Raw genomic sequence first — 24,422 nt, forward strand, 5'->3', positions numbered from 1 at the left:
TGAAAAGTCCCCGCTTCTGACACACACCAGCAGCGAGACTGAGCCAACTCCCACATGGCATCGGAGTGTGCAGGGGGGAACAGATGAGTACGGGCTTTCCCTGGCTTTTTGCATTTCACATCACTCCTCATGCCCCTAGGACAGCTGATGACAAATCAGTGTGCAATTATTATTGTTCATCTCCCCAGAAATGGGAAGCTACTGCCAGGATTACCCAGGGTCTGGGGATCTGCAGGACTGGAGTGGAAATCCAGTGGAAACAGGTGTTCCCCAATGTCCCGCTGCTTCCAGATGGGCAAGGAACCCTATGGCCAATGCCAAGGTCCTTTCTCCATGTGCTAATCAGCCCATACTCAGGCAAGCTCTCGACAAACCTACAGGAGAGCCTGGGTCTGGACTGGTTATAACGGGCAGGGACCCCAGAATATGGCCCCACGAAAACAGCTGAGATCAAGGCCTGTGCTCGGATTTACACGCCCCTGCAAACAGGTGCCGGGGCTGGTCCCCAGCGGCGCGGTGCCATGGCAGCTTCCGCTAACTCCAGGCCAGTGCTCAGCAGCTCTCGGTTCAGACAGAGGCGGCTCTCCCGGCTCCCGCAGTCCCCGCGTTGAGGTTTGCTGGGTTTACACTGCAGGAGTTGGCACTGAAGCCAGGCTGTTCTCCGAAAGCCCATCAGAGGAGCAGAACCAAAAGCAGCTGTCTGCAAGCACCTGGCTTTATAGCAGTGACTCACTCCACCGCCCTCCCCGCTTGTAAGACGCCGACTGGGTGAGAGCCCAGAGCTGGCTGTTCGCTCCCCACGGGGGAGAGCCCAGAGTTCAGCACGCTGGCAGCTGCACTCTAGACTGCCTGGGCTGGGAAGTCCCCCACCCCGCCGCGACGCGCCCGGCCCCGGCGTGACCAGAGAAGGAGCTAAAAGGTCTACGTACAGCTCCGAAGCTCACCATTGGCGATCGGCCATAAGCGGCCGCGGCACTCATCTGGGGCGGGATGTTGTGGAGCCCCGCGTAGGCCCCCGGGCTCGTCAGAGAGCCGTTCATTTCATGGTGTCCCATCATGGCGAAGGGAGCCGCATAGGAGCCAGCGATGGATAGGGGGTTCCTCAGGGCAGACGCTGGAGAGGAGGAAATTGGTCACCACTAGATTCACTTACCAGAAACCTGGGAAAGTTCTAGCCTGCTAAACTAAATCCACAATACCTGACTCCTTGGGGCATCCCACCCCCGCCCCATGCTCCTGTCTCCCTGGAAATGGGCAGGGACGGGGCGGCTCTAACGGGATGACCGTTAAGGCACAAACTAGCAGCGTGTGGTGGGTGAAGAGCTGGGGAGCTCCACATGCCGGAGGAGCAAAGCCCGGGACGGGCCCTGACACGCTGGCCTCCAACCTCCCCGGCACGTTTCGGTGACATGGCAGCACACTGCCGCCATTCTGACACCACGGCAACGGAGACTGCAGTGCGGCTCTCGGCGTTCAGCCCCGGCGTACGCGGGTGCGGATGTCGCTGGTTTCAGGGGGAGCTGTAGCAGCTCTGAATTTGGTCCAAGCTCTCCTCCTCCCCGCGGCAGCAGGAAGGAGCGTGCACATGCTGTGTCCTTCCCTTTGGCTCGCTGGAAATTGGGGCGGCCCTGGCCAATTTGCCACGTTAGGTCTGCAAACTCCTCCAGAGCTCTGCGCCCAGCACCACAAAGGTGGTTATACAGCTCTGCAGCGGCCAATGCCATAAACCATCAAACCCTCTGGCATTTAGAGCGTAGGAGGCCCCGGTCAGAATCAGGGCCGCACTGTGCTCGCTATCACATAGCAAATCTAGGCCTCTCCCCCAAAAGCACATACCCAGTGGGTCCATGCCCGCTGGTTTGCCCGGCATAGGCCGAAGGCCTGGAGTGGTACTCGTCCCGGGAGTTGGGGCTTCGTTCCTTGGCGTAGGAGTGTTTGACTTGAGCCCAGGCGTTGACGATTTGTCGTTCTGGCCAGAAAGAAGAAAACCCAAGAAGAGATGTGGCTTAGTGATCAGCACGAAGAGACCCCTCTCCTTTCACTGCGCCTTGCTGCCCTGCCTCAGGCCCCGGCAGCGCTGAGGAGCAACTCAAGGAAAGGTGCATGCCTGGCTCGAGCTCACGGACTGGAGGTGAAATCCCCGTGAGGACAAGGCAGTGTGTCATTGTCACTGAGTTCACAGGGTCACATTAAAAGCCGGTCTCTCGGGACGACAACATGCTGCCTTGTCCTCACTGGGGTATCGCCTCAAGCCAGCAAGCTTGAGCTAAGAACGCACCTTTCCCTTGGGAAGACGTGGCTGAGAGGTTTAAACACCAACTCTGCACACCACATGAACCAGCCTCCTTCCAGAGGTCGGGACAGCCCCAGCCCTCCCCCCAGCGCCTGGCTGCCGTGTACTTGGCGCCAATCCACCTACATGGCCCAGGTCTTTAGTCTTCGAGGAAGGCGTACTGCTGGACGAGGCGACCGAAGCAGGGCTGTTCGGAGCATCCTTCTTCAGCCCTCGGGTTTTGTCTATCCCGTTCTCAGGCGGCGAGTGGGCTGGGCTGACGCGGGGTGTAGCTGGATCCTAAAGACAGGACGCCATTTAGCACCCGGCCAGTGGCAGAGGTGGGGGAAAGCTTTCAAGTGCCCACTTGTCAGGGTTTTTAAAGCGCAGGAGGGTCATGGCCATGCTGACCACGCAATTCTTTGTTTCACATGCTGTCCTCACATTCAGATACAGCGGGAAGGGCCTGAGTTTAAGGTAGCCCAAAGAGAGAACGTTTAAACTAAGGGGGGAAAGGGACTGGCTGTGGGAGGGGACACAGCTCCTTTCACTTCTGGGCTTCAGTTCAAAGCCGGTATCAAAGCAGTGGCCTGTGTGAAGAGAGCTACAGCAGGACAGGCCTCAATACAACGCGTAGCAACTCTGTGTCCGCACCACAGAAGCATGGACAAGTCTCACTGATCAACGCCTTGTCGGGGCTAAGCCAGGAGAGGCCAAGGGAAGGACAGGCCTGGGAACAGGACAGCCTTCTCCAGCTCAGGACTGGGCCTGCCACTGCCTGAGCGATCCCTTTCCTGTGGGGACACAGTACATGGGTCTCAATATGGCCGCTCTTAGAAAGAACAAGGAAGCGGAGAAAGGCAAGGCAAGGCCTCCTAGCACTAGACCGTGCTTTGTGATGGAGATTTAAGGCCTGCACACCAGGTCTGGTGCCTCAGTTCCCCCCGCAAGTCAGCATTAAACCAGAGCGAAAGCAGCAGCCTTGAAAAACGACACCCATGCTCACCTCATTGGAGACGTCAACCACCAGGTCATCGCTCTTGTCACCATCGCTGTCCTGAAACAAACAGAAAGTCACCCTACTGCGAGAAGAGCCGACTCCGCCAATCCAGCAGTCAGGGGTAGCATTTTCAAAAGCACCCATGGGATTCTGGAGCCTAGAGCTCATTCAAAGGCAACTGGACTTCAGTGCTTTTGAAAACTGTAGCCAAGATGACTATAAAGAAACCCATCACAGAAGGAGCTCTCTTATCCTGCACTACGAGATCGTTCCCCCATGTTACACCATCTGGCTGGAACACCTAGTTTTCAGACACGCGCAAGAGCTAAGGGAACATCAAGAAAGCTCTTGTGACTTACATAGCGGCTCATGCTGTCCTTCTCCTCTGCTTTCCGCTTTTTGGCGTCGATGCTGTAGTCTGTAGAACTCCTGTGTTTCTCACTAGCTCTCAGGCTGTCTGATGGTGAGACAGAATTATTCTGGAATCACAGAAAAAAAATCCAAGAAGGTGTTCAGCTCCCCATTAAGTGGGTTATCGCAGTTTCAAGTGATTTCAGAAGTGGCAGCTTTTAAAGCAGCTAAAACGGTCTCTGAACAGGGCTGATTCTTACACGCAGACCCCTGACCCTCTCAAAACGAACGAACGCACACACACACACACACGCTATTTTTATGTAATTCTTATAGCCCTGCAAAATGCAAGCAGCTGAACTATGATGGGAGCCAGAAGAGAGCTCAGGGCACCATCCAATGGCTTTCTTTACAATCACACAGAAGGATGTCGAATGCCTAATTAAAGGGGTCATGCCCTCCAGGGCCAGGGACCTGCCTGTTTGAGTGCCCCTCTCTTCAGGCCATGTGGCACCAACAGAGGGGCTTGCTCCTGGCCTCCTCCTCTCCCCAGGTCAGAAGACAGCTTTCTCCACTTGGGAGCCCACTCTGGCTCTGACACGACACAGACTTTGGCAGGTGAGCAGCCCGGCTAGCCCCGACAACCCTGCACTACTGAGCTCTACACAGAGACAAAGACAAGGACACCTGAAGCTGCGCCCTGACATGCTGTAGGGTAGGACTGTGGACAGTTGTCTTCAGCTTCCAATGACCAGGGCCCTGATCCTGCAAACAGCACCACGTGGGCAGACCCTGAGCCTGCATGGAGCCCATCGGACATGAGCAGGGCTTTGTGAGGGGCACGGGGGTCTGTCGGTGCAGAGCAGCCCACAGCTTTGTGGCACAACTTGCTGAGTTTCGAGTGCATTGAAAAAAAGCTCACCAAAACTAGCCAGTTCTTGGGAACTCATTTCCTCTACCACACAAGTACCTGAATAACTTTCCTCTGGCCAGGAGCCTCACTGAAGTCCTTAATTATGTGCACAAGTAAGGTTACTGACTTGCTAAAGGGTCCGCAGTGTCATACTGATGAAGTTATGCATTCTGGATGAAACTCTGGTTCCCATTAAGTCAGTGGCAGAATTCTCATAGACTTCAATGGAGCCAGGATTTCATCTGCTGGGTTTATTAGAAGGCAAACTGCAAAAGACTCAACATGCTACACTGGAACTGTTTTACATCAATTGCAACTGGACCACGTTGGGAACCGATCTCTGCCAAGCCACAAGACATGCAGAAAAGATTTTAAAAATAAACATTGACATGATGTCAGTATGGTCACGTAGTCAGGTTGGTGGGCTTTGTTTTGTTTTTCCTCTAAGCAACAGCATCCGATCTCAGAAAACATCATTCGATACGTTTGCTCCTCCAACAAGGCCTCTTGCATGCCAAGCGTTAGCTAAGAGCAAAAATGGCAGAGCGAAGCCGCCTTCTGAGAACGGAATTTAGCATGGAAAAAAAACCAGTTACTTGGCCTTTAACTACAGCAGTGCAAACTGGGGATGTTCTCAGACAGACGCAATTCAATTAGTTTCTACAAGCTGCAGCAGAAATTACCATCATTTCATTTCTTATAGGAGTGCCTGCCACCCCATGCTACATAGAAATGTTTTTAAGCTCCTCTGCTTCCTTTTCTTTGGTGTCTGAAAAGGAGAACTAAAGCAGTTCATGTTTCTCCTCAGTACCCAATAAGCAGCTTTGGATAACACCAGGGCCTTTCTTCTCAGGCAGTCATGCTGAAAAAGCTCGCAGCTACCAGAGAATCATGTCAAGCATTTAGAGGCATTGATCCATTCAGCTGTTTCTTGGCGCACAGCCAAGAAACTAAATATTTTTTATTGCTCAGGCTAGGAAATATGAATGAATCTAGTTTTGCTTATAGTTCACATTAAACCCCCAACGGGAACATTTTCCCAACTCCAAAGAAAAAGGAGCCCAAACATTTGTATATTTCGTACAAAACCCGCCCTCACCGTTCCCTACAACCTTAACAAGCAACTTAATGATGGCCAATCCCTCCCGTCAGCCCCCCCTTAAATGGCACTTTTATTTCCATCTGCATTTGACTCTCAAAAGGCCCATTTGTGGTCTCTGCACTGTGAAAGTCGGCTATGCACGGATGACAGGAAATCAGTGCAAAGTGAAGACTCAACTGTTTTTTGTCCTGCCAGCTTTTCTTTTAAACAGAAAGCATTGTGTACCTTGGGATAAGGCCCAAAGCAAGGGCTGGAGGGGGGTGAGGAAGGGGATAGAATTAAAGAGGGCTGAGGAGGAGGGTGGACTGTTCTTTAACAAAAAAAATATTAAAGAAAAAAATAACTAAGTGCGGCAGCAGGTTTGTGTTAGTTTCTGCCCATGCAAAAATGTCTCTCTGGAATCATCCTCCCCTTTTCTTGCCAAACACCAAGACTGTCTTCTAAGATGCAACCAAGTCAAAACAAGAATTAACAAAAAGCTGCTCGAGGCAACAATTGCCCACAACCATTGCTATTTAGATGGTTAGTTAACTGCTTGACCTTCCAAGTCCTACTTAACACAATGTAATAGCCAAAGCCATCCCAACAGATTAGATGACCCAAGATAATAGAACAGTGATCAGGAATAAAATAGCTTTCCTAATCGCTGAAGGAGTTTTATCCCTACAGACTTGACTGCACTCATTCACAAAGCTTATTCAATTGAAACAGAATCTTAAAGCTGTGCAGCAATCAAAAAGATTTAAACCAAATCTCATAACTGGCATACAGGAGTGTACCGGCAAGACAATGTGCATTTGCTTAATGTTTACTTCAGCAGAACCGAAGCGGAACATAGTCAAAGTCAAAAAAAAAAAAAACTATTTTAGTTAGCTCCACCCGTAGGATTTTTTTTTTTTTTGGGTCCAACAGAGATCACTAGAGAGTCTAACCCCGGAAGTCTGCTTTTAAAAACAATAGATAAATTAAAAGAGCACAGTGATCAGAAACCAAGATAAAAAAGAAAAAAGAAAAAGAACATAACAGAACTTACTGCATTTGAGTCTCGCTCTGTTAGGAATGAGGCCCGTGTCAGAGGTAAGGTCCCAGCCAAGATAAAGAGAAGACAGAAAAATAAAACAAGTTCAAATAAGTCTTAACAGAAAATAAACCCTGCAGTTCCTCATCACATGCGACTTCTGGCTTAATTCAATCAAAGCGTTTCTGGCTCTTTTCATTTTAAATTAGCTTCCCTTGCTCAATCACACACCCCCAATATTCCCCCACCCCCCCGTTTATTTTTGTTTGTTTTTTTTTTGTCTAAGTGAATTATATGGCAAAATAAACAGTGTCTAAGGGGAAATGCATTGAAATACAAAGAGAAATGGCAGGAACTAAACTATTTACACATGTTAAGTCATAAATCCAGGAGGCGAAGATACTGAACATCCAGACTCATCCTCTTTGTAGAATTACAAAGATAAGTGTTGCCACTTTAACGGGATGTGGTCAGAGGTTTAGTCATTAATTTATACATAAATAGACCCATTCTCCCACTAGTTTGCCTGACAATTTAAACTCATGTAGAAAAAAAATGAATGTAATTTGATAACAACTTCCAATAATTTTTTCCTGAAGCTTTCACAGGGAAAAAATACCCACGACAATAGAACCTCCTAGGTTAGTAGAAGCACAAGATAACTACTCTAAAAGTTGATATGTCTAGGGGGAAGAGACGTGAGATCTTGATATATTAATAGAGAGCAGAGAAGTGTGGAACTCCTCCAGCACTGTACTGGTTTGTAATTGACTTGATGCCACCATTTTTTGTTCTACAAAGATTCTCTTATTATCTCTAGTGATTAAAAAAAATGACTTTGGCAGGGAGCATTGTTTATTTCCAGACGAGTGCAAGTTTCCAAGCAGATTTCTTGCAATTAGAGAGAGACTGTGCAGTTTCATATGATTCATTAAGCCCTGGCAGCCATTTTTAAGCAATAACTCTTGCTGTGTCCATATCTAGATATAAAGCTGGTTGGAGTGTTCTCACTGCCACCTGTAAGGAGCTCGTAAGGACGACACTTGCAAAGCATCTGAGTGTGTACAGTATAGCTATTTTGGATCCTCAAATAGATTACACAATTAGGACTAGGTCCCACAAATGGAGCGAGAGGCCCTGATTTTAGGAAAGGCATCAACTAAGCCTCCAAGAATAGGCCTGCATATAAACTTATGGACACAAATCAGACTATTAGCAGGGGAAAATCAGGCAGCATAAGGTCAAATTGCTACAAAAGTGTGTCACCAAACCATGCTCACTATTACACACGGGCAAAGAAAACACCTCAGGGCCCAAGAAAATTAAACTTTTTTTTTCCCCATTGGAAATAAGTTGCTCCAAACATGAACTCAGGATTTGGCTAGTAAGAGGAGAAAGGCACCTTCGAGCAATCGAGGTCTCTGAAATATGCTGTCATTGTCATTGACAACAGGTGAATTGCAGAGAATGTTCTACACCAGCCAGCCAGGCTGACTTGGGGGCTCACACTGGAAATACCCAGACTCCCTGAAAACACTAGTCCCCACAGAGTCAACTTGACATTGGCTTAGTGCAGGGGTAGTCAATAGGTGGCCCATGGGCCAAATCTGGATCGCCAGATGCTTTGGAACAGACCCCAAAATCTTTTTATTTACTTATTATTGTTTTGTTGTTTTCTGAATGTTCTCTGGAGTCTGGACCTTGACAAAACATAATTATTGCCCCCTGGCTTAGCGCCTTTGGGACAAGACCTCAGGAACAGAGTCTCCTGCTCAGGGCAGAGGACCAAGCCCATGGCCCTTTGTGTAACAAATGGGGTAGCCCTGATGGCCCAGCCAAAAATTTCAGGGGCTGGGTTGGCTTATCCCCAAGGGGTATTAGTCACCATATAAAACTTACCCTCACTTTTATTTTCCAGCGTAAGGCATACAGTCAGAATAAAAATAAAAGACTGACTTTTCCAACCTGTTACTCCGCTACGAAACTTCGGGGTACATGATGCCAGAGCTACCGTGAAGCTATACTAGAGCCAACTCTGAGTTCGCCAGGTAAGTACCTGTTTAATATAACTGCAGTGCTGTAGTTTCTTTTCCCATTATCCTTAGGGAGACAAAAATAAAACACCTTTGCAGTGATTTTTTTGTTTTGTTTTTTGTTTAAAATACACATACGGGATGTAGCAAACTCCCTATGTGGCAAGTGGTTGCTCTGACATCTGCAGCACGACCCATTGTGGATGCCAGTCTATTTTTAATTGGCGTTAAACGTCTCCACCCAACCCACTCACCGGGAGAGCCTAGCGCCTGCCGCTGAACTCTGGGGAGCGGACACGCTCTCTGCAATTCACCCTTAGTCTGCACACGCTGCCGATCCAGTTCTGCATCAGAAATGTTCAATGGTCGGGAAAAGGAATTAGTGCATCCCAGTGCATGTTCTCCTCCAACACATTTTTTAAGCGCTGCCTTGCTCGGTTCTATTTTTTCTGCCCAGATCCATTATAGTCAGCTGGGCCAACCCCTGGGGGGAAAGGACCAGGGACCACCTGGAAGGAGCTTTGCTCCATACAAGCACATCAGAGGGTTAATGAACAAACCCTCAGCCCCTACCACCTAGATAGCCAGGCCAGAGCCGCCACTACAAGGCACAGATGGAACAGAAGAGACGGTCCACGGCTTCCCCTATGCAGCGGGATCCCATCAGTGCAAAGACCAACCGGCTGCACTGCAGAAGCCAAGCAAGTCCCCTAGGGTGGGAAGCTGTGGAGATCTCTAGAGGGTGCCGTGAGATGAGCGGTCTCTGTGCTAGGAGGGTCTGGCGCCTCCTGCAGGAGCAGAGGGTGCCCCAGGGTTCGGTCCCTGGTTGTTAGAGGAGTCACAGAAGCTCACCAATGCTTTTGCTGTAGCATTGCCCGTCAGAGGCTTAGGAGCGTTTCTGAAGAGCCCCGAGGCGCAGAGACGAAGAGAGAGGGAGACAAGAATATGTATCTGTAAGGCCTTTTGTTCTCACCTCGGTGATCCAGGTCATGATGGTTTTTCTCATCTTTAACGGTCAAGTGGGCTTGGCTCCCAAGGGCCCCAAGAGCCAGCAGTCCTGAGCTACTCCCCGTGACGGGAGGGATTCCTGGCGGCTGAAGGCCTGAAGGGTGAGGAGGCAGCTGTACCGGGGGGCCGTGAGCAGCATGGGAGAGGTGTTGGGCCTGGAGCTGCTGCTGCTGCAATAAAATCAGCGGTAAGCAATTGATGGGAAACGGCATGTTATGCAGATATTAAATGGTCATGTGACATTGGGAGGAGTCTCTGGAAGGGGCAGAGCCTGCTTCACGCACTCAGAACATTATGGGGGAATATTAAACTGGATTAAAACTCCATATTCTTCTGTCTGCAAGGAGAATCCATGCTAGGAAGAGTCAGACTGAAGGGAGGGAGGCACAGACACAGGGCAGAGCTTATAACTGCAGCCCTCTGAGCCAGGGATAAATAGCATAGGTGTTTGAAAGACATCACTTGGGGGGTTCCATTTCATTCCCGGCAATCCACATTACCGAGAGAATCTGGCATTTCTGAGATGTAAGCAGAACAAGGGGGGGAAATACACCCAGCACAACAACTCTGAGGCTTGTTTTTGCCAGATGTTAAAACTGATATGATCTGGGAAGAAAGGAAAAGGGTCCAGCTATCCTTTTATGCTGCCTCAGAAGGCAGTTCCTGCTTGTTTGCTGGGGAGTAATTTTAAGGTATTTGGCAGTAAAAAGAAAAACAGGTGGTTAAGTCTATTTGCACTTCTACTAGAGTATTCTAGCCAGCGCAGTGATACTCAGACTGAGGGGCGCGAGCCACAAGTGGCTCTTTAATGTTGTCTCCTGCAGCTCTTTAGTATCATCTGCTGCAAAACACTGCGTGATTTAAATATTAACCGATCAGGGTGCCTGTGTTTTATTTATTTATATACATGTCATACTGTTTAAATAGGACTAGATAGTTCTATAGTAAATGAAACGAATTCCCACATCTGCTGCTCTTTTGGGTAATGCTGATTACTAATTTGGCTCCTGAAACCCTGAGGTCTGAGTATCTCTGAGCTAGCCTATTAACCAAGCGCCCAGACTTCCAAATGGAACAGGACCATTGTTACGAGCTTTGCATCTAGCAAGGAAGAGCCACCGTTCCCCTAAACGCCCCAGGCCCCCACAAAACAGCAACATTTCTAGTGTCCAGATTCATTGCAACTCTACCCATTCCCTAAAACAAAGAGGCCAATTCCGCCCTGGCTAATGCTGCCTCCACCGTGGCAGCACACAGGGAAGCCGGCTTGGGGGCGGGTTACGGATCTGGTTTTTTCTAACTCTGTTTAGCAATAGAAAGGAGAACACGTTACTTCTCACTGGAAGCGTCGCACCCCCGGGAATAACGCCCGGCAGGCTGTACCTCTGCAGCTTGTTAAGCAGCTCTGCTGACAAGGTATCAGTTCCCGCCCGATAAGAGGAGTACAGAAGAGAAAGGAAAAGCCAGCCAGGTGGGTGGTGTTTTATTTTAAAGCACACCAAGCAGACTTTTGCCAGTGCCTGTCACAAGGACACGAGCTGCCTGAGCTTGGACCCTCAGCATGAACCTGCTGCTGGGTCTGTGGAGAGTGCTGCCTTGCATCAGCACCATGCTGTGCCTATAAACTTGCCCTGCGACCCAAGTTAAAAGCCCTGAGGGGCGGGTGAATACTAGCACTGGTGACAGGGTGGGGTGATTGTGAAGAAGCATTCAAGGCTTTTGATGTTTATCCGAATCCCTTTGAAGCTACCACTTCCTCAGCCAAGTACCTCCCTTTGACCCTCCCTTTGCTACATCAGAAAAGCCACAATTCCCTGCTGCGACATCCTGCACCCAACTGAGGCAGAACCCACTGCAAGGTCTAATCGATCAGGCTTTCTGCTGGGGCCTGTTCCAGCCAAGGCTTCCCAGAATGGCTCAGAGCACACAAGGATTTCAGTGCAGCAGAGACAGTCAGGCCTGATGGATCTGGACACAAGGTACCCAATGAAAGAAGGACCTGAATATTCAGGTATACCTGAAAACAGGGGGCAGAGAGAGGGTGTCCACCTCCTACCCTTGCAGGAGGTCCCAGTTTCAGTATGGAGAACAGCCACAGACTTGGGCCTCTCTCAGAAACAGATCCCAGGTACGGTTGAATGAAAACCTAACACACCGTTTCCTCCGGAGGATGGCTGTGGGGCCGCTGCATGGCCAGGGACCCATAGGCCAGTGCTGGAAATGATGAAGTTGCAGGGCCAATTTCTGCTCCCTGCGGCTAGGCAAAGAACTGGAAAAACTCCTCTGAAGGCAGTGGCTTGCTTTGAGTTTACACTGGACCATGGACTACAGAACATGAGAAAACAAGAGGAATTTGGTTTCGGCCAACAACAGCTGGGGGACTCCTAGTTGTGCAGTTCTGAGCTCAGCTCTGCTGGGGGCCTGGGAACAATGGGGTTGTTTTATCCTTGCACCACATTGTCCATTCACAGAGGGGAAATTACAGGGGTTTGGCTGCAGTCTGAATTGCCTGCTTCCCTCTCCCGTATTTGTTTGGGTCATTTTAAGCAGTAAGTTATTTACTCAAAGGCAGTAACTCCTTGAAAGGAGCCATTAGAGCCTGTTGTGTCAACAGTGAAAGTATGTGGAGGGATAGTGGCTGCTGAAAGGGAAGGGAGTCAGGGCCCTTTGCAGCCCTAAGGATCTGAGCTGTTGCAAGTATTCTCCTTCGAGGCTCCAGAATTCACTGAAGGCAGAGTTACATGCTGGGTTAGCCTGTCCCCAGACGCTGCCTGCATTTGGGGCTTCAGGGAACACACAGAGCTGTAGATACCTGTTACAGCCTTCTACAGGGTGCAACGTGCACCCCATCCTGTCCCCAGCTCTGAGAGGCACGACCTCACCCTGCCATCTGGGCTAGAGTCCCCTGCTCTTTCTGAAGCACTAGGACAGAGGTTCTGCTGAGCCGGGGCACAAGGGCACAAAGATACTTGGGGCGGGACTGCGGGAAAGCTCCTCGAACCCCGTCTTGCTTGCATCTGCGCTACCCCCACTCCCCCGAAACCCAGAGAGTTGAATTGTTAGGCCCTGATCCCACCAGGCGTTGAGGCTAGCAGGAGGCAAGGGAAACCCCTTCGGAAAGCCCCACACTGACTAACCTTCTCCCCCTCGCCCCACCTGTCTGAGGAAGTGCCCTTCCTGCCCCTGTCCCCTTGGTCATTTCCCATAAAGAAGATCTGTTTTAAGGCATATCCAAAACTAGTGACCTGCCAATGTGTGCAGCTTAGCTCGCCTAGGCCACTGCGTGGCATTAGCATGGAGTGGAGGCTAGGACTGATGGACAGACATGTCCTTCAACAGCTGCAAGAGGCCCAGAGCTCAGTGGAAATGGTGAAGCCCAGAGGTGATGCAGAGTGAAGGGGCAGGGTGCGGGCCAGGGGAAGCATGACTGTGCCAGTGTGCCTGATGGGGTTCTCCACAGAAAGCTTTCGGTTTCTAGCACTCTCAGCAGGGCACATTTCACAAAGGGGGAAATCCCCACACGGGGCTGCGATTTGAAAGCTGGCACTATTTATTGCTTCAGAGTGAACTGCACATTTGAAGCATGGCCTATTCCAGAAACGTCACTTCTCAGCCATGCAAGAGGCCAACCTATTCCTTCAAAAGCAGTTTCACTCCCAAAGCTCGCGCCTCCCTCCGCGCTTTGGTAGTGGGGAGGGGAGGCGAAAGGGTGTGGGGATTTCAGGTGGCTTGATCCTACATCCACTGAAGCCAATGGAAATACTCTCCACTGACTTCAGTGGCATCAGTCTTAAAGGGGACAGGCCTGAACCTATGCTGCAAGAGCCACGAAGCTACACACCTGCATTTTATAGCCCATGGCCCCGTCTGTTGCTGGCACCACAGAATTGTCGACAAGAGGACTCCGTGGTCTGTGCATAACGCACGAGGACCATGCTGTGCAAACAGGAAAGAAACTTCCCACTCTGCCTCTCAGGAGAGAAAAGCAAGCAGCAGTTTATGAGGTGGCTGCAACCATTCACGCTGCCCATGACGTTAGCCAAAACTCACTCATCGCAATGTGACCCAAAGACCAGCCACCTTCGGAATCACCACCTGTGGAAACAGGAGGGATGTGGTCCGTCACCGAGCACAGCTTCCTGCCTCTGCAGCATGGCTCCCGGCTGGGCATTCCCCAGGGTTTGGTCCCATTGAGTCGGAGATGTGCTGAGCGATGGCACCCCCACCACTTCCTTCGGCAGATTATCCCACTAACTAGCAGTTCTTAGCATCATCCTATTATCCTTAGCTACACCCTCTTGAATCATTCCTCTGCTTGCAGAAATCCACTCCCTTTGATTCCTGCAGGCCGTCAGGCCGGCCCCCTCGCAGCCACACTGGGTATATTTAACTTCCTTGTTTTGATTTACGAGGGACTGACAGACAAAGATGAACCATAATTGGCTACCGAAATCAATGAAGCTCTCTAAACCCAAACCTTCATTTGCCCTCCATTCCCCACAAACCCATCTCCTCTTGAGCCAGGCCAACATGGCCTGTTTGTGGCGAGTATTGGGGGTTAGGGGGTTATCTTTAAGCACTCACCTCTAAAGAATGAGGTAAGTGAATCCGTAGGCACCAACTTCCTCTCTAGCCGGGGGGGGGGAGGGAGGGGAAGATGCTCGACTCCCCACCCCAGACCCCACTCCCAGTCTACCCCTTCTCCCAAGGCCGCACCCCAGCCCTGCCTCTACCCACCCCCTCCCCGGAGCATGCCCATCCCTGCTCTGCCTCCTGCATGCCAGGGAACAGCTTATCTGCAGTGGGTGGGAGGCGCTGGGCGGGGTGGGGAGAAGTTGATCAGTGGGGCTGCCAGTGTGGTGGGGAGGGGGAGGTACTGGGGAGAGGAGGAGCTTGGCGGCTGGTGGGTGCTAAGCACGTACTAATTTGTTTTCCGTAGGTGCTCCAAAGCTGGAGCCTTGGAGGTTTTGGATAGCATCCATCTCTGTAGTATCTAGGCACTTCGTGAGATGAAATTTTCTTGTATTATTTATAAGACTCAACTTCCTTTCAGAGAGAGAGAGATTAAGCCCAACACAGCCCACTACTGACAAAAGAGGGGAAAACATTTCTAATGAGCTCTCCATCTGACCGTGTTTTGTTTCTCTGTTATACTAGCAAGGGGTTTTCTTCTCTTTTCTTTTTTTAAAGACTTGCTGATAAACGTAGTATACAAGAGAATAAAATGTGGGGGTTTTCCTCCTGTTTTATTTGAAATTGTCCCCAAAGCTTTTCTGCTTTGGGGAAAAAAAAATGACTTTTTAAAAAATGCTCTTGAAAGTAAGTTTGAAGAGAGTTAAGTCCCTGCCCACATGGCTGGCGTGAGCCTGGAGAGAGAGGCCATGTTAAAGTCTACCTCCTAGCACAGCAGCAAGGAGTATCCGAGTGTGCACGCTGAGGTTAGCCATTCCGTGGCCCTACCCAAGCTTTGAAATTAGTACCTTAGGTGCGAGTGGAGAGTGCTGGGCAGGAGAGATCACACCTTCGCCTTCAGCGACAGCACAGCCCCGCTGGTGTGCATTAGCAGGGCTGCGGTTGAGATGGTGACACCCCACTAGTGGGACCGTGGCTTTCGCTACACCGTGAAGTCTGCACCGGTGCAGCTTGGTACCCCAGCCAGGGAGGTTAAAAAAGAATGGCTGGAATGACTGTCACTGCAGTGAGGTGGGCATTGGAAAGAAGCCCTTCAGAATTAAATCTCTGATGGAAAGTGTGATCGAGAGATAGGTCTTCCAAACCCAGTGGTAAAGACAGCAGAGAGTAATGAGGAAGGTAAAGCCAGAGGCCTCTCTTGCATACTGGGCCTTTGGAGAGGGCGAAGAGACGCCTTCGGGAAAAGCTACTGATTTTATCCCTGGTGACTATTAACACCTAGGCTGAAAACTTCCAAAAGCAGAAGTTTGGAATTTAGCATGGCTGTTGGAGCTCCTACTTCTCTCCCTTACATCCTAACCCCCCACAAAAAGGAATTGCTGGAGATGCACAGACACAAAGATGTTTTCCTTCCGGGGTCTTAACAAATATGGTTAAGATATGAGGAGGTGACAATTTACAAGGGAGGCTGGCAAGGAGTATCTTGTATGTAGCTGTTTTTAATTGGATTATGTACATCATACTTCATGCCTTTGTTAACCGATTTAATGGTTCACCACTTGAGTTCACCACTTGCGTTACATTTAGTGAAGTAGTCTAATCATTTCCAGAGCTAGAACCAAATCGAGGGCTCAATTTCACAGAAGCCTGGAGCAGGAGAACTGTAAGACAATGGCCTAGACGCATAAAATTAACAGTTCTTGACCTCAAAGGGGGGCGGGGAGGGAAGAAGAGGTTTTAATGATCTGCTGCATTTTCATACTTGTCAATTTTGTCTGCAGCATCTGAACTAAAAGGCGGATTCCTTCACTAGCTTATAAAGATACGTTCCTGGTGTTTATAAAGAAAGTCCTACTTGCATACTATAACAAACCTGTTTCCCCATAAAAAATTTCCTTAAAGTGTCATTGTCAAGTTTAGCAGGCATCAAATTCGAGATCTCCTCCACCTTTCCCGCTTCTGTTGACACAGCCCATGTCACTGTCTAGGTATGGGGTTTTATGTACATGCACACATCCTTTCCCCCAAAAGTCAGCACAAGCAACCATGCCCCACACAAACAACCCAACAGCAATAAGCAGGGGGTGTGCACACAATGGAGAGACAGGAAGTTCGCCGAAGATCCCATCTCTCAGCTTCATGTGTCTGAAGGAACTCTGAGGCTGCAAATGACACTAGCTGGCTCCTTTCAACGGCTGAGCAGTTCAAGAACCTTGTCCCAGGGAATCAAGAGCAGGGACTTCTCCAGGGAAGGGCTGGCTCTGCCGCACTGGGCAGTGCCCCATGTTACAAAGGCCAGGGTGCTCTGTTCAGACAGCCTTTCACGCTCGGACTGCCGATTGCCCTACAGAACCACCCAAGTCCTCCAAGTGTCATGGTCAGCGCCCCCAGAGAGGCATGCTCTTGTTCCTTCCAAAGAAGCAGTATTGCTCTGTGGCTCGCTGTTTATGGGCATGAAAAAGCAGCGGGAATTACACAACCAGTCTGCCCCTCAGAGGTTGGGGTGATCCCCTCCCCCCTCTGCAATGCCTAGTGAACCAGAGGTCAACACCAAGCAGATCTGCCACATTGCAGCGCATATCCGCTAAGCCATCGGGGGTGGGCCACGCACTGCATTAATGCCGAACCCTCTCTCCTCTCGCACGATCAAAGCTCATGGTGATCTCTTGCTGTCTTTCTGACAGCAGCCACTTTTGGGTTCCTTCCTTGACAAGATAAAAACGCTTGACTGGATTAGCTTTTATCCTTTGCAAGTGTGCAGTCAAGCATGGCCCCCCGAGCGAACGCACTGAGCGCCTGCCCATAATTCCTGCCTTGTGAAAATGTGTCAGGCAAAACGATTAAATGGCTGCCTGCTTAACGATGGGACGACAGTTGCATTCACTCTGATCTGAGGAAGCAATTACCTTGGAAATGGGGGTCACAGGCTCCACTCATTTACCTTAATTGAATTCCAATATCTGCCTCAAGCTGTCTTGACCTGCTGTGTAGCCTCCTAAATACTACTTAAAAGAAGCTAATCAAAGAAACGTCTCCATTTTCACACTTACACTATTGAGCCCCGGGATCACCCTGCTCCCCAGCCAAAGAGAGGAGCAAGAGCGCACAACTCCAGCGTGGTGGCACCAGAAATGCCAAGAACGGGAAATCAGCAGCAAGGCTGACGACACAGCAGGATCATCTCTTTAAAAGTCATCTTAAAACCCTAGTTTAAGAGGGGCTGTCATGAGGAAAGTTTGCAAACGATGTGGCAAATTGCCTGCATTGCTCTGTGCCATCGGAGGCCAAAGCACAAACACCCACTGCAAATCATTAAACACACTTGAGAACTAGACACCCATGCCAAACAAACAAGACACATTCTTGAGTCTATCAAAGCGTTTCCATGTGTCCCTGCACATGTAATTCAAACTTGGCTTCCACAAGAACGTGTTAAAAGGCAACGTCAAGGAGTCCGAGCCAAAGCTTTGATCTACCTTAGAGGTTATTGGGGCCAAATACCCAGTTCAAACCATCAATCCAGACTCGGTTTTGAGAGCCACCGTTTTCATGGGGCACAACAATTATTGAGAGTCCCACGTTGACAACAGTTCATAAGATGACAATGATGAGGCTATTACCAGGGAAGAGGAGCCACGTTTGCCTCTGCTCCGATAAGAACAATGGAAAGAACCAAGTGCTGGCACAATGGACATGACAAAGTAGTTCGGGGGAAGTTTCTTTTAGCTTAAGAGCTAAATGAAAAATTACTTTAACGCATTAGAGTTTATTCTTTGAAAATCAGACTTCTAACTGACCCCATGGTTCTAGCTCCGACAGACAAAAGGGCTTGGTCTGCAGATGGGAGCGGAATAGTAGTACTCAATTACTGCACATTCTGTTGGGATTTTGAGTAAATACCTGTAGTACATCAAATGTAAGACCTATTTTGAGGACCGATCAAGCAGAACAATTGGCAAAGGTAATTCTATCACTGCTAGAAACAATTAAAACCATTGCAGTGTTCAACTTTTGGGATCTTAGTGATAAACACCCGGAACATTTACATGAGTAACTTAATGCGTGGAACACCAAGTCAATCGTATTTATGGCACATTTCACAAAAACAATACAACAGAGACATCTGATCTCAGGTGGCCAGAAGAAGGGCTAACACATCCAGACCAATTAAAAGAATAACAACCAATCAAGAACAGCCCCAAATCTCAGAAAGGTTTAGCTAGTTTCCCATATTGGGCTTAAATACAGATTTTTTTTACAAAAATTTTGCATTTTGATTGATCTCAGTGATTTGATCTGTAGCAGCATCATCATCACCAGCTGCTAAAAGGAGAAATCAGTCCCTTTCCCCATGGCTGATGAGGCTTTAAAAGAAGAGTAAAAAGTAAAGCGCTAAGAAAAGGTGTTTTCATCACACTGGCAGCACCTCATGCTGTTTAAACCCACCTCTAAAATCAGTTAGAGCACTTAGAGGCTAATGAGGACACTCATATTTGCACTGCAGGAATGCTCAAAGACCTCATTCAGGATCAGGGCCTCACTGCGCGCTGGGCTACAGGGACCTGGTCCCAGCCCTGAATCAGTTTTCTGATTCCAAGACTACTCGATCAAACTGGGAATTTCAATTAGTAAAGTGCAGCCCTCTGGAAGCGACTAAGGTTCAGAGAAACGTTCCTGATTGTCAGTATCTTTGCAAGCTGCCATTCTTCAAAGCCAACTAAGTGCAGGATTGTCTCTGGTCATGGTAAATGATAGGAATAAAAGGGGTATACACACGGTGAGAGGCAGATTTGGAAGTCCACGTACCCCGATGATAGCATTCAGCTCTGTCATTGTCACTTGCTTGGCACGGTCAACAGCCTGGGCAACCTGCTGTTGGTGCTAAGAGAACAAAATTTCAAAGGCACATTAGAATAAGGAATGTTTCCAAGTAAAGAAAGATCAAAGAAAGCCTGGATACCCAAGTCAAGGGGCAAAGGCCTCAGCAACCTACCATCACTTTGCTTGGGGAGTTTGCTCATGAAAATGAGGAGCTAGGGATTAGCTTCAGCTCCCTCCTCTACTGGGAGTTGCACTGGCCCAGAAAGCTTTGAGCAGCACGCAACAGAGCTGGGCACTATGCAAGTTTCCTTTTACCACTCTGATAACTCACATGCATTGTCTGTCGTGCCTGCACCCATGGCCTCTGTTAAACAGAGGCGGACAGTCTTCCCACATTGTGATTGTGCATATTGCAAAACTGACTGTTAAGCCAGTCCGAAACCTTTTTCATTGTGCCACGAGTCCGAATTTGAACCTGAGTCTAAAGACTTGTAGCACGAGCAGGATGCGTCTAGCACAACCTCCCCTTGGCCCAACATGACTTTCCAAATTGTTCTCATCACTATCAGCACTATGTGAATGGAAGACGGTCATACGGTAACAATTCACATCCATTCCCTTACCTCTTGTGACAGAAAAGGCATGATTTGAGCTAGAATTGTGTTCAATCTTTTAGCAATCTCGGTCTAAAACAAAAGAAAAGAAAAAGAAAAGACCGCATTTAGTTTAGTCTAAAATCACCTTGTGGTGGACATGTCAGAAATATTAATGCATTAAGAAAGACAGACAGACTTTTCTTGGAATAAAGATAAAAAACAAACAAAAACCCCCAAACCAACCATCCCCCCCCCTTCCCCCTTCCTTCCATTGATCATGTCACATAATAAGGAGCTAATTTTAAAGAGGCATCAAGAGCACACAAATATACCTTCTCTAAATCCTTCATGCCAGGTTCATGGAGGAAATAACTGTTTTATTGATCTGGCAAATTTTGAATTCCTTTTCCTGACAAAAGCTAAATGATGCAAAACAAGATTGGGATAAACTGAACCAGTTTCACGTCTGTCTGTATTTTTTACCATGATGGTCTCAAGAAAAAAATAATCTAAATGGTTAAAATATTGATGTTATCCAAATCAGCAAGGGAGCATGTGAAAAAATGTATTAGCCTAATGTGTCAGTTTCATATCAATCTCCCTGCAGCTGTTGCAAGGACACTGTGGTTACTCTAGCAGATCACTTAAGCCAAAGCAACATCCACAGGTTTATGGAACCCAGTCACACAGACACTTAAATAAGCTAGACTGTAAAGCAGCACAAAGACCAGCTTGGTTTTATTCACACTTTAGCAATTAATCCTCATCCCAGCATGGAGTTGTGATCCTTGTCCATTTTTCTAGGCATCTAACAGAACATCTAATCACCATAGCATTTCTCAACTCATAAATCGACGTTCTCCACTCATCAGTTCACTTTAGGTTATTACTTTATTTGAAAGGGAACTTTAAAAGATCACCGTGGCGTTCAGATAGCTTATATACAATTCCAAAGTGGAGGTGGCTTTGAGCTATGCTGATTAACATAATTCTGAAGCTTTATCTAAACATTTCTGCTGTTTTTGAAGAAATTTGCTTACGACAGTTCATTTCTTTCAAATGTAAAATGAATTCTGCAGTCTCAGCTCAGATCTCCGTGTGACAGCTTGTTGAGATCATACTGCATTCACGCTACTTATTTCCAAGAGTTAAGGGCTTTCTTTCAGAAAGAAAAGCTTCACATACAAGCCCTGTGCAGGTGGTTAGTCCCTGGCGAATCTTAGGCAGTGCTGTGAACAACCAACATCTTACTCTGATCTCGACTTTCCTCTGCAATTTTTTTTTAAGTCATTCTAGTTAATTCTGCAGCACTTACATTACATTCAAGAACTTTAACCCAAACCCATTTGCACCCGTCAGCTGACCACATAACTCAGAAGTTTAATAAATGTTCTCCACTGTCAAATTGTGGTTTTTGCAACATCTCTGTTGAGTAAAATGTTTTAGGATAAGTGAAAACCTAGATTTCATATGAGTCAGCAGTTCATATTTTAAACTTAAATATTATAGAACTGACTCTTCACTGAGATCCCTATACACCACTCTGCCATTGAAAGAAGAACTTAAAGGGAGAGTTAATGTAACACATCCATATGTGGCAGTGTAAGGGGCCTTAAGCACTGGGTCTTAGAACAGCTGAAAAGTAGGCCATAGACTCAGTTTAAGACACAGATAACAGACTTTTAGCTCTCCAGAAAGGAGAAATCCTAGCTATAGGGCAGTTCAACACCAAGCAAAGGAGTTCTGGAAAAGAAAGTAAACCAAATGTTGCATTAGCTTTCTGCAGTTATGTGCCTATTCCAAGCAAAGCTACGCTTAGGGCCCTGGTGTGTGGGGGAAACGATAGACTATTTAACTACCACCAGACCTTGTGTGATCATAAGGCGGCACGGAAGAGATGCCAAACCCCTATATCGAAATAGTTGCAGCGTCACATTGAAGATGTTTCAAGAAAGTGGGTTTTGCCACAACACCTCCAATCCAGGGGAAAAAGCTACAGGTAAAATTTTCAAAAAGGTCTAACTTCCATTTTCAACAGCGACTCAGACCCTTGGGATCCTCGCTCTTAGTGAAAAACCAATGGGACTTGGTCCTTTTTGAAAACTGTACTCAGGAGCAACTTTCCAGTCATAGGGATTTGTGAAGTGCCAGTCAAGCGCTCACATGCTAAGAGAAGGAGAACAGTATAAATGCCAAGACAGAGGATCCCCCAAGTATTTAGGCACTGAAAACACATCGGCATCAGACCCGCCCATCAGGCACGTGGCCTGTTCTGAAACAGCGGGGAAGAGCCAGTGCTCTGCCCCAGCCACAGCGAAGCCCTGAGGAAGCGTCATGGTCTCCTTTCCCTGGTCCACCCACCGCTGAAGGCCTCCACTTGAAGGCACCATCCTTTCTGTTGACTGGATGGGATTCCATTCACAGGAGGGGCATGGACATGAGACAGCTTTCCCTGCTCCGGCTGCCTACCCCTGCAGCAAGCCCAGCTCCTGCTGACCAAGAAAGCTTACAGTAATGCAAATGGCTGTCAGTCAGTCACCTATTATACGATTGCATCACTATGCCAAAACACATTAGCATTCAAATCTAAAGGGGGCATGAGAGGTCTCCAAACAACTGCTCTTTTTAAGATTGGTTTCAGAGTAACAGCCGTGTTAGTCTGTATTCGCAAAAAGAAAAGGAGGACTTGTGGCACCTTAGAGACTAACCAATTTATTTGAGCAGAAGCTTTCATGAGCTACAGCTCACTTCATCAGATGCATGCCGTGGAAACTGCAGCAGACTTTATTTATACACAGAGAATATGAAAAAATACCTCCTCCCACCCCACTGTCCTGCTGGTAATAGCTTATCTAAAGTGATCATCAGGTGGGCCATTTCCAGCACAAATCCAGGTTCTCTCACCCTCCTCCCCCCCCCCCCCCCCCCCACAAATTCACTCTCCTGCTGGTGATAGCCCATCCAAAGTGACAACTCTTTACACAATGTGCATGATAATCAAGTTGGGCCATTTCCTGCACAAATCCAGGTTCTCTCACCCCCCTCCCAAAAACCACACACACAGACTCACTATCCTGCTGGTAATAGCTCATCCAAAGTGATCACTCTCCCTACAATGTGCATGATAATCAAGGTGGGCCATTTCCAGCACAAATCCAGGTTCTCACATCCCCCCCCCAGAGGGGGGGGGGCAAGCCCTGTGTTCCAAGGGTTAATATCAGCAGCCTTGCCCATTAAGACAGCTGTTAAAACAGCTTTTGATCCAACTTAAACACAGCCTGACCATCAGGAAGAATTCAAGAAATACTGCTTCAACAATACTGCAGGTCGAAAGTACACACTGGAACACGATCAAACATTTAAAAATTCCTTTTGATAATTCAGAGCCGCTTGTTATCAATAAAACAGAAATGATTAATTAGGTCAACTTGCATCTCCCCCTCCCCACCACCCTCTCCTCAGGAAGCTGCTCCGTTAGCAACAAGATGGCCAGAAAATACCTCCACTGTTAGACAGCAATATGAAGGCAAACAGGCATGTTCTAGACTCGCTGGACCTTTCCCCCAGGTTTTCCAGAAAACTCACCATCTCCCCTGAAACTGCACAGACTCAGCTCATGTACCTTCCATCTAGCGAAGGCTTTTCTAGAGCACTCAGCCACCTGGTATCTAAGCACTTAAAATAGCAGTTTAAGAAGATAAAAACTGTTGAGAGTGGATCAGGCCAATAGTCCATCTAGCCCCAGCATCTGGTCTCCAACAGTGCCCAGTACCAGAGCTTCTGGAGGAGTACATGGAACAGGGCAATTTTGGAGAGAAGCACCAGTTTTCCCCTTCCGGCTCCTGACAGTCATCCCAAGCATGGGGTTACATCCCTGACCATCTTGGCTAACAGCCATTGATGGACCTAGCCTCCAGGAACTTATCTAGCTCTTTTTAACCCAGTTATACTTTGTGCCATCATAACATCCCAAGGCAATGAGTTCCACAGGTTAGTTGTGCACTGTGTGCGTACGTACTTCCTTTTGTTTGTATTAAACTTGCTGCCTATTAATTGCATCGGGTGACCCCTGGTTCTTGTATTGTGGGAAAGGGTAAATAACTTCTCTCTTCACTTTCTCCACACCATTTATGATTTTATAGCCCTCTATCATATCGCCCCTTAATCGTCTCTTTTCTAAACTGACCAGCCCGTGTCTTTTTAGTCTCTCCTCCTGTGGAAGCTGTCCCACACCCTTGCTCATTTGTTGCCCTTCTCTGAACCTTTTCCAATTTCACTATATCCTTTTTATGATTGGGCAAGCAGAAATGGACACAGTATTCAAGGTGTGGGTGCACTCTAGATTTATTTAGAGACATTATGATATTTTCTGTCTTATTTTCTACCCCTTTCCTAATAGTTCCTAACACTTTATTAGCCTTTTTGATCGCTGCTGTGCACTGGGCTGAAGTTTTCAGAGAACTACCCAGGATGAAACCAAGAGTTTTGTCTTGAGTGGTAACAGCTACTTTAGACCCCCATCATTATATATGTATAGTTGGGATGATGTTTTCCAACGTGCATTACTTTGCACTTAACGCTGAATTTCATCTGCCATATTCTTGCCCAGACACCCAGTTTTGTGAGATCCCTTTGTAAGTCTTCGCAATCAGCTTTGGACTTAACTATCTTGAGTA

The 24,422-nt window shown here is 48.0% G+C and overlaps 1 protein-coding gene across 12 annotated transcripts in view; it reads right to left on the reverse strand.

The window, feature by feature from the left end:
* The window catches only part of TLE3 (TLE family member 3, transcriptional corepressor), a 47,172-nt gene that overhangs the window by 9,301 nt on the left and 13,449 nt on the right, over nt 1-24,422 (reverse strand). For 3 of the 12 annotated variants that reach the window (XM_073304508.2, XM_073304500.2, XM_073304511.2), the window contains 9 exons: nt 19,774-19,836; nt 19,106-19,210; nt 9,663-9,867; nt 6,672-6,688; nt 3,632-3,751; nt 3,279-3,329; nt 2,420-2,572; nt 1,837-1,969; nt 930-1,114 (listed from right to left, as the gene is read on the reverse strand). In XM_073304508.2, the coding sequence (XP_073160609.1) occupies nt 930-1,114; nt 1,837-1,969; nt 2,420-2,572; nt 3,279-3,329; nt 3,632-3,751; nt 6,672-6,688; nt 9,663-9,867; nt 19,106-19,210; nt 19,774-19,836 (1,032 nt within the window). The remainder of the gene's footprint in view (nt 1-929; nt 1,115-1,836; nt 1,970-2,419; nt 2,573-3,278; nt 3,330-3,631; nt 3,752-6,671; nt 6,689-9,662; nt 9,868-19,105; nt 19,211-19,773; nt 19,837-24,422) is intronic. The other 9 variants (XM_073304512.2, XM_073304505.2, XM_073304507.2 and 6 more) reach the window with 9 other exon arrangements.

The sequence above is a fragment of the Lepidochelys kempii genome, chromosome 10, assembly GCF_965140285.1.
Source record: "Lepidochelys kempii isolate rLepKem1 chromosome 10, rLepKem1.hap1, whole genome shotgun sequence".
Taxonomy (NCBI): Eukaryota; Metazoa; Chordata; order Testudines; family Cheloniidae; genus Lepidochelys; species Lepidochelys kempii.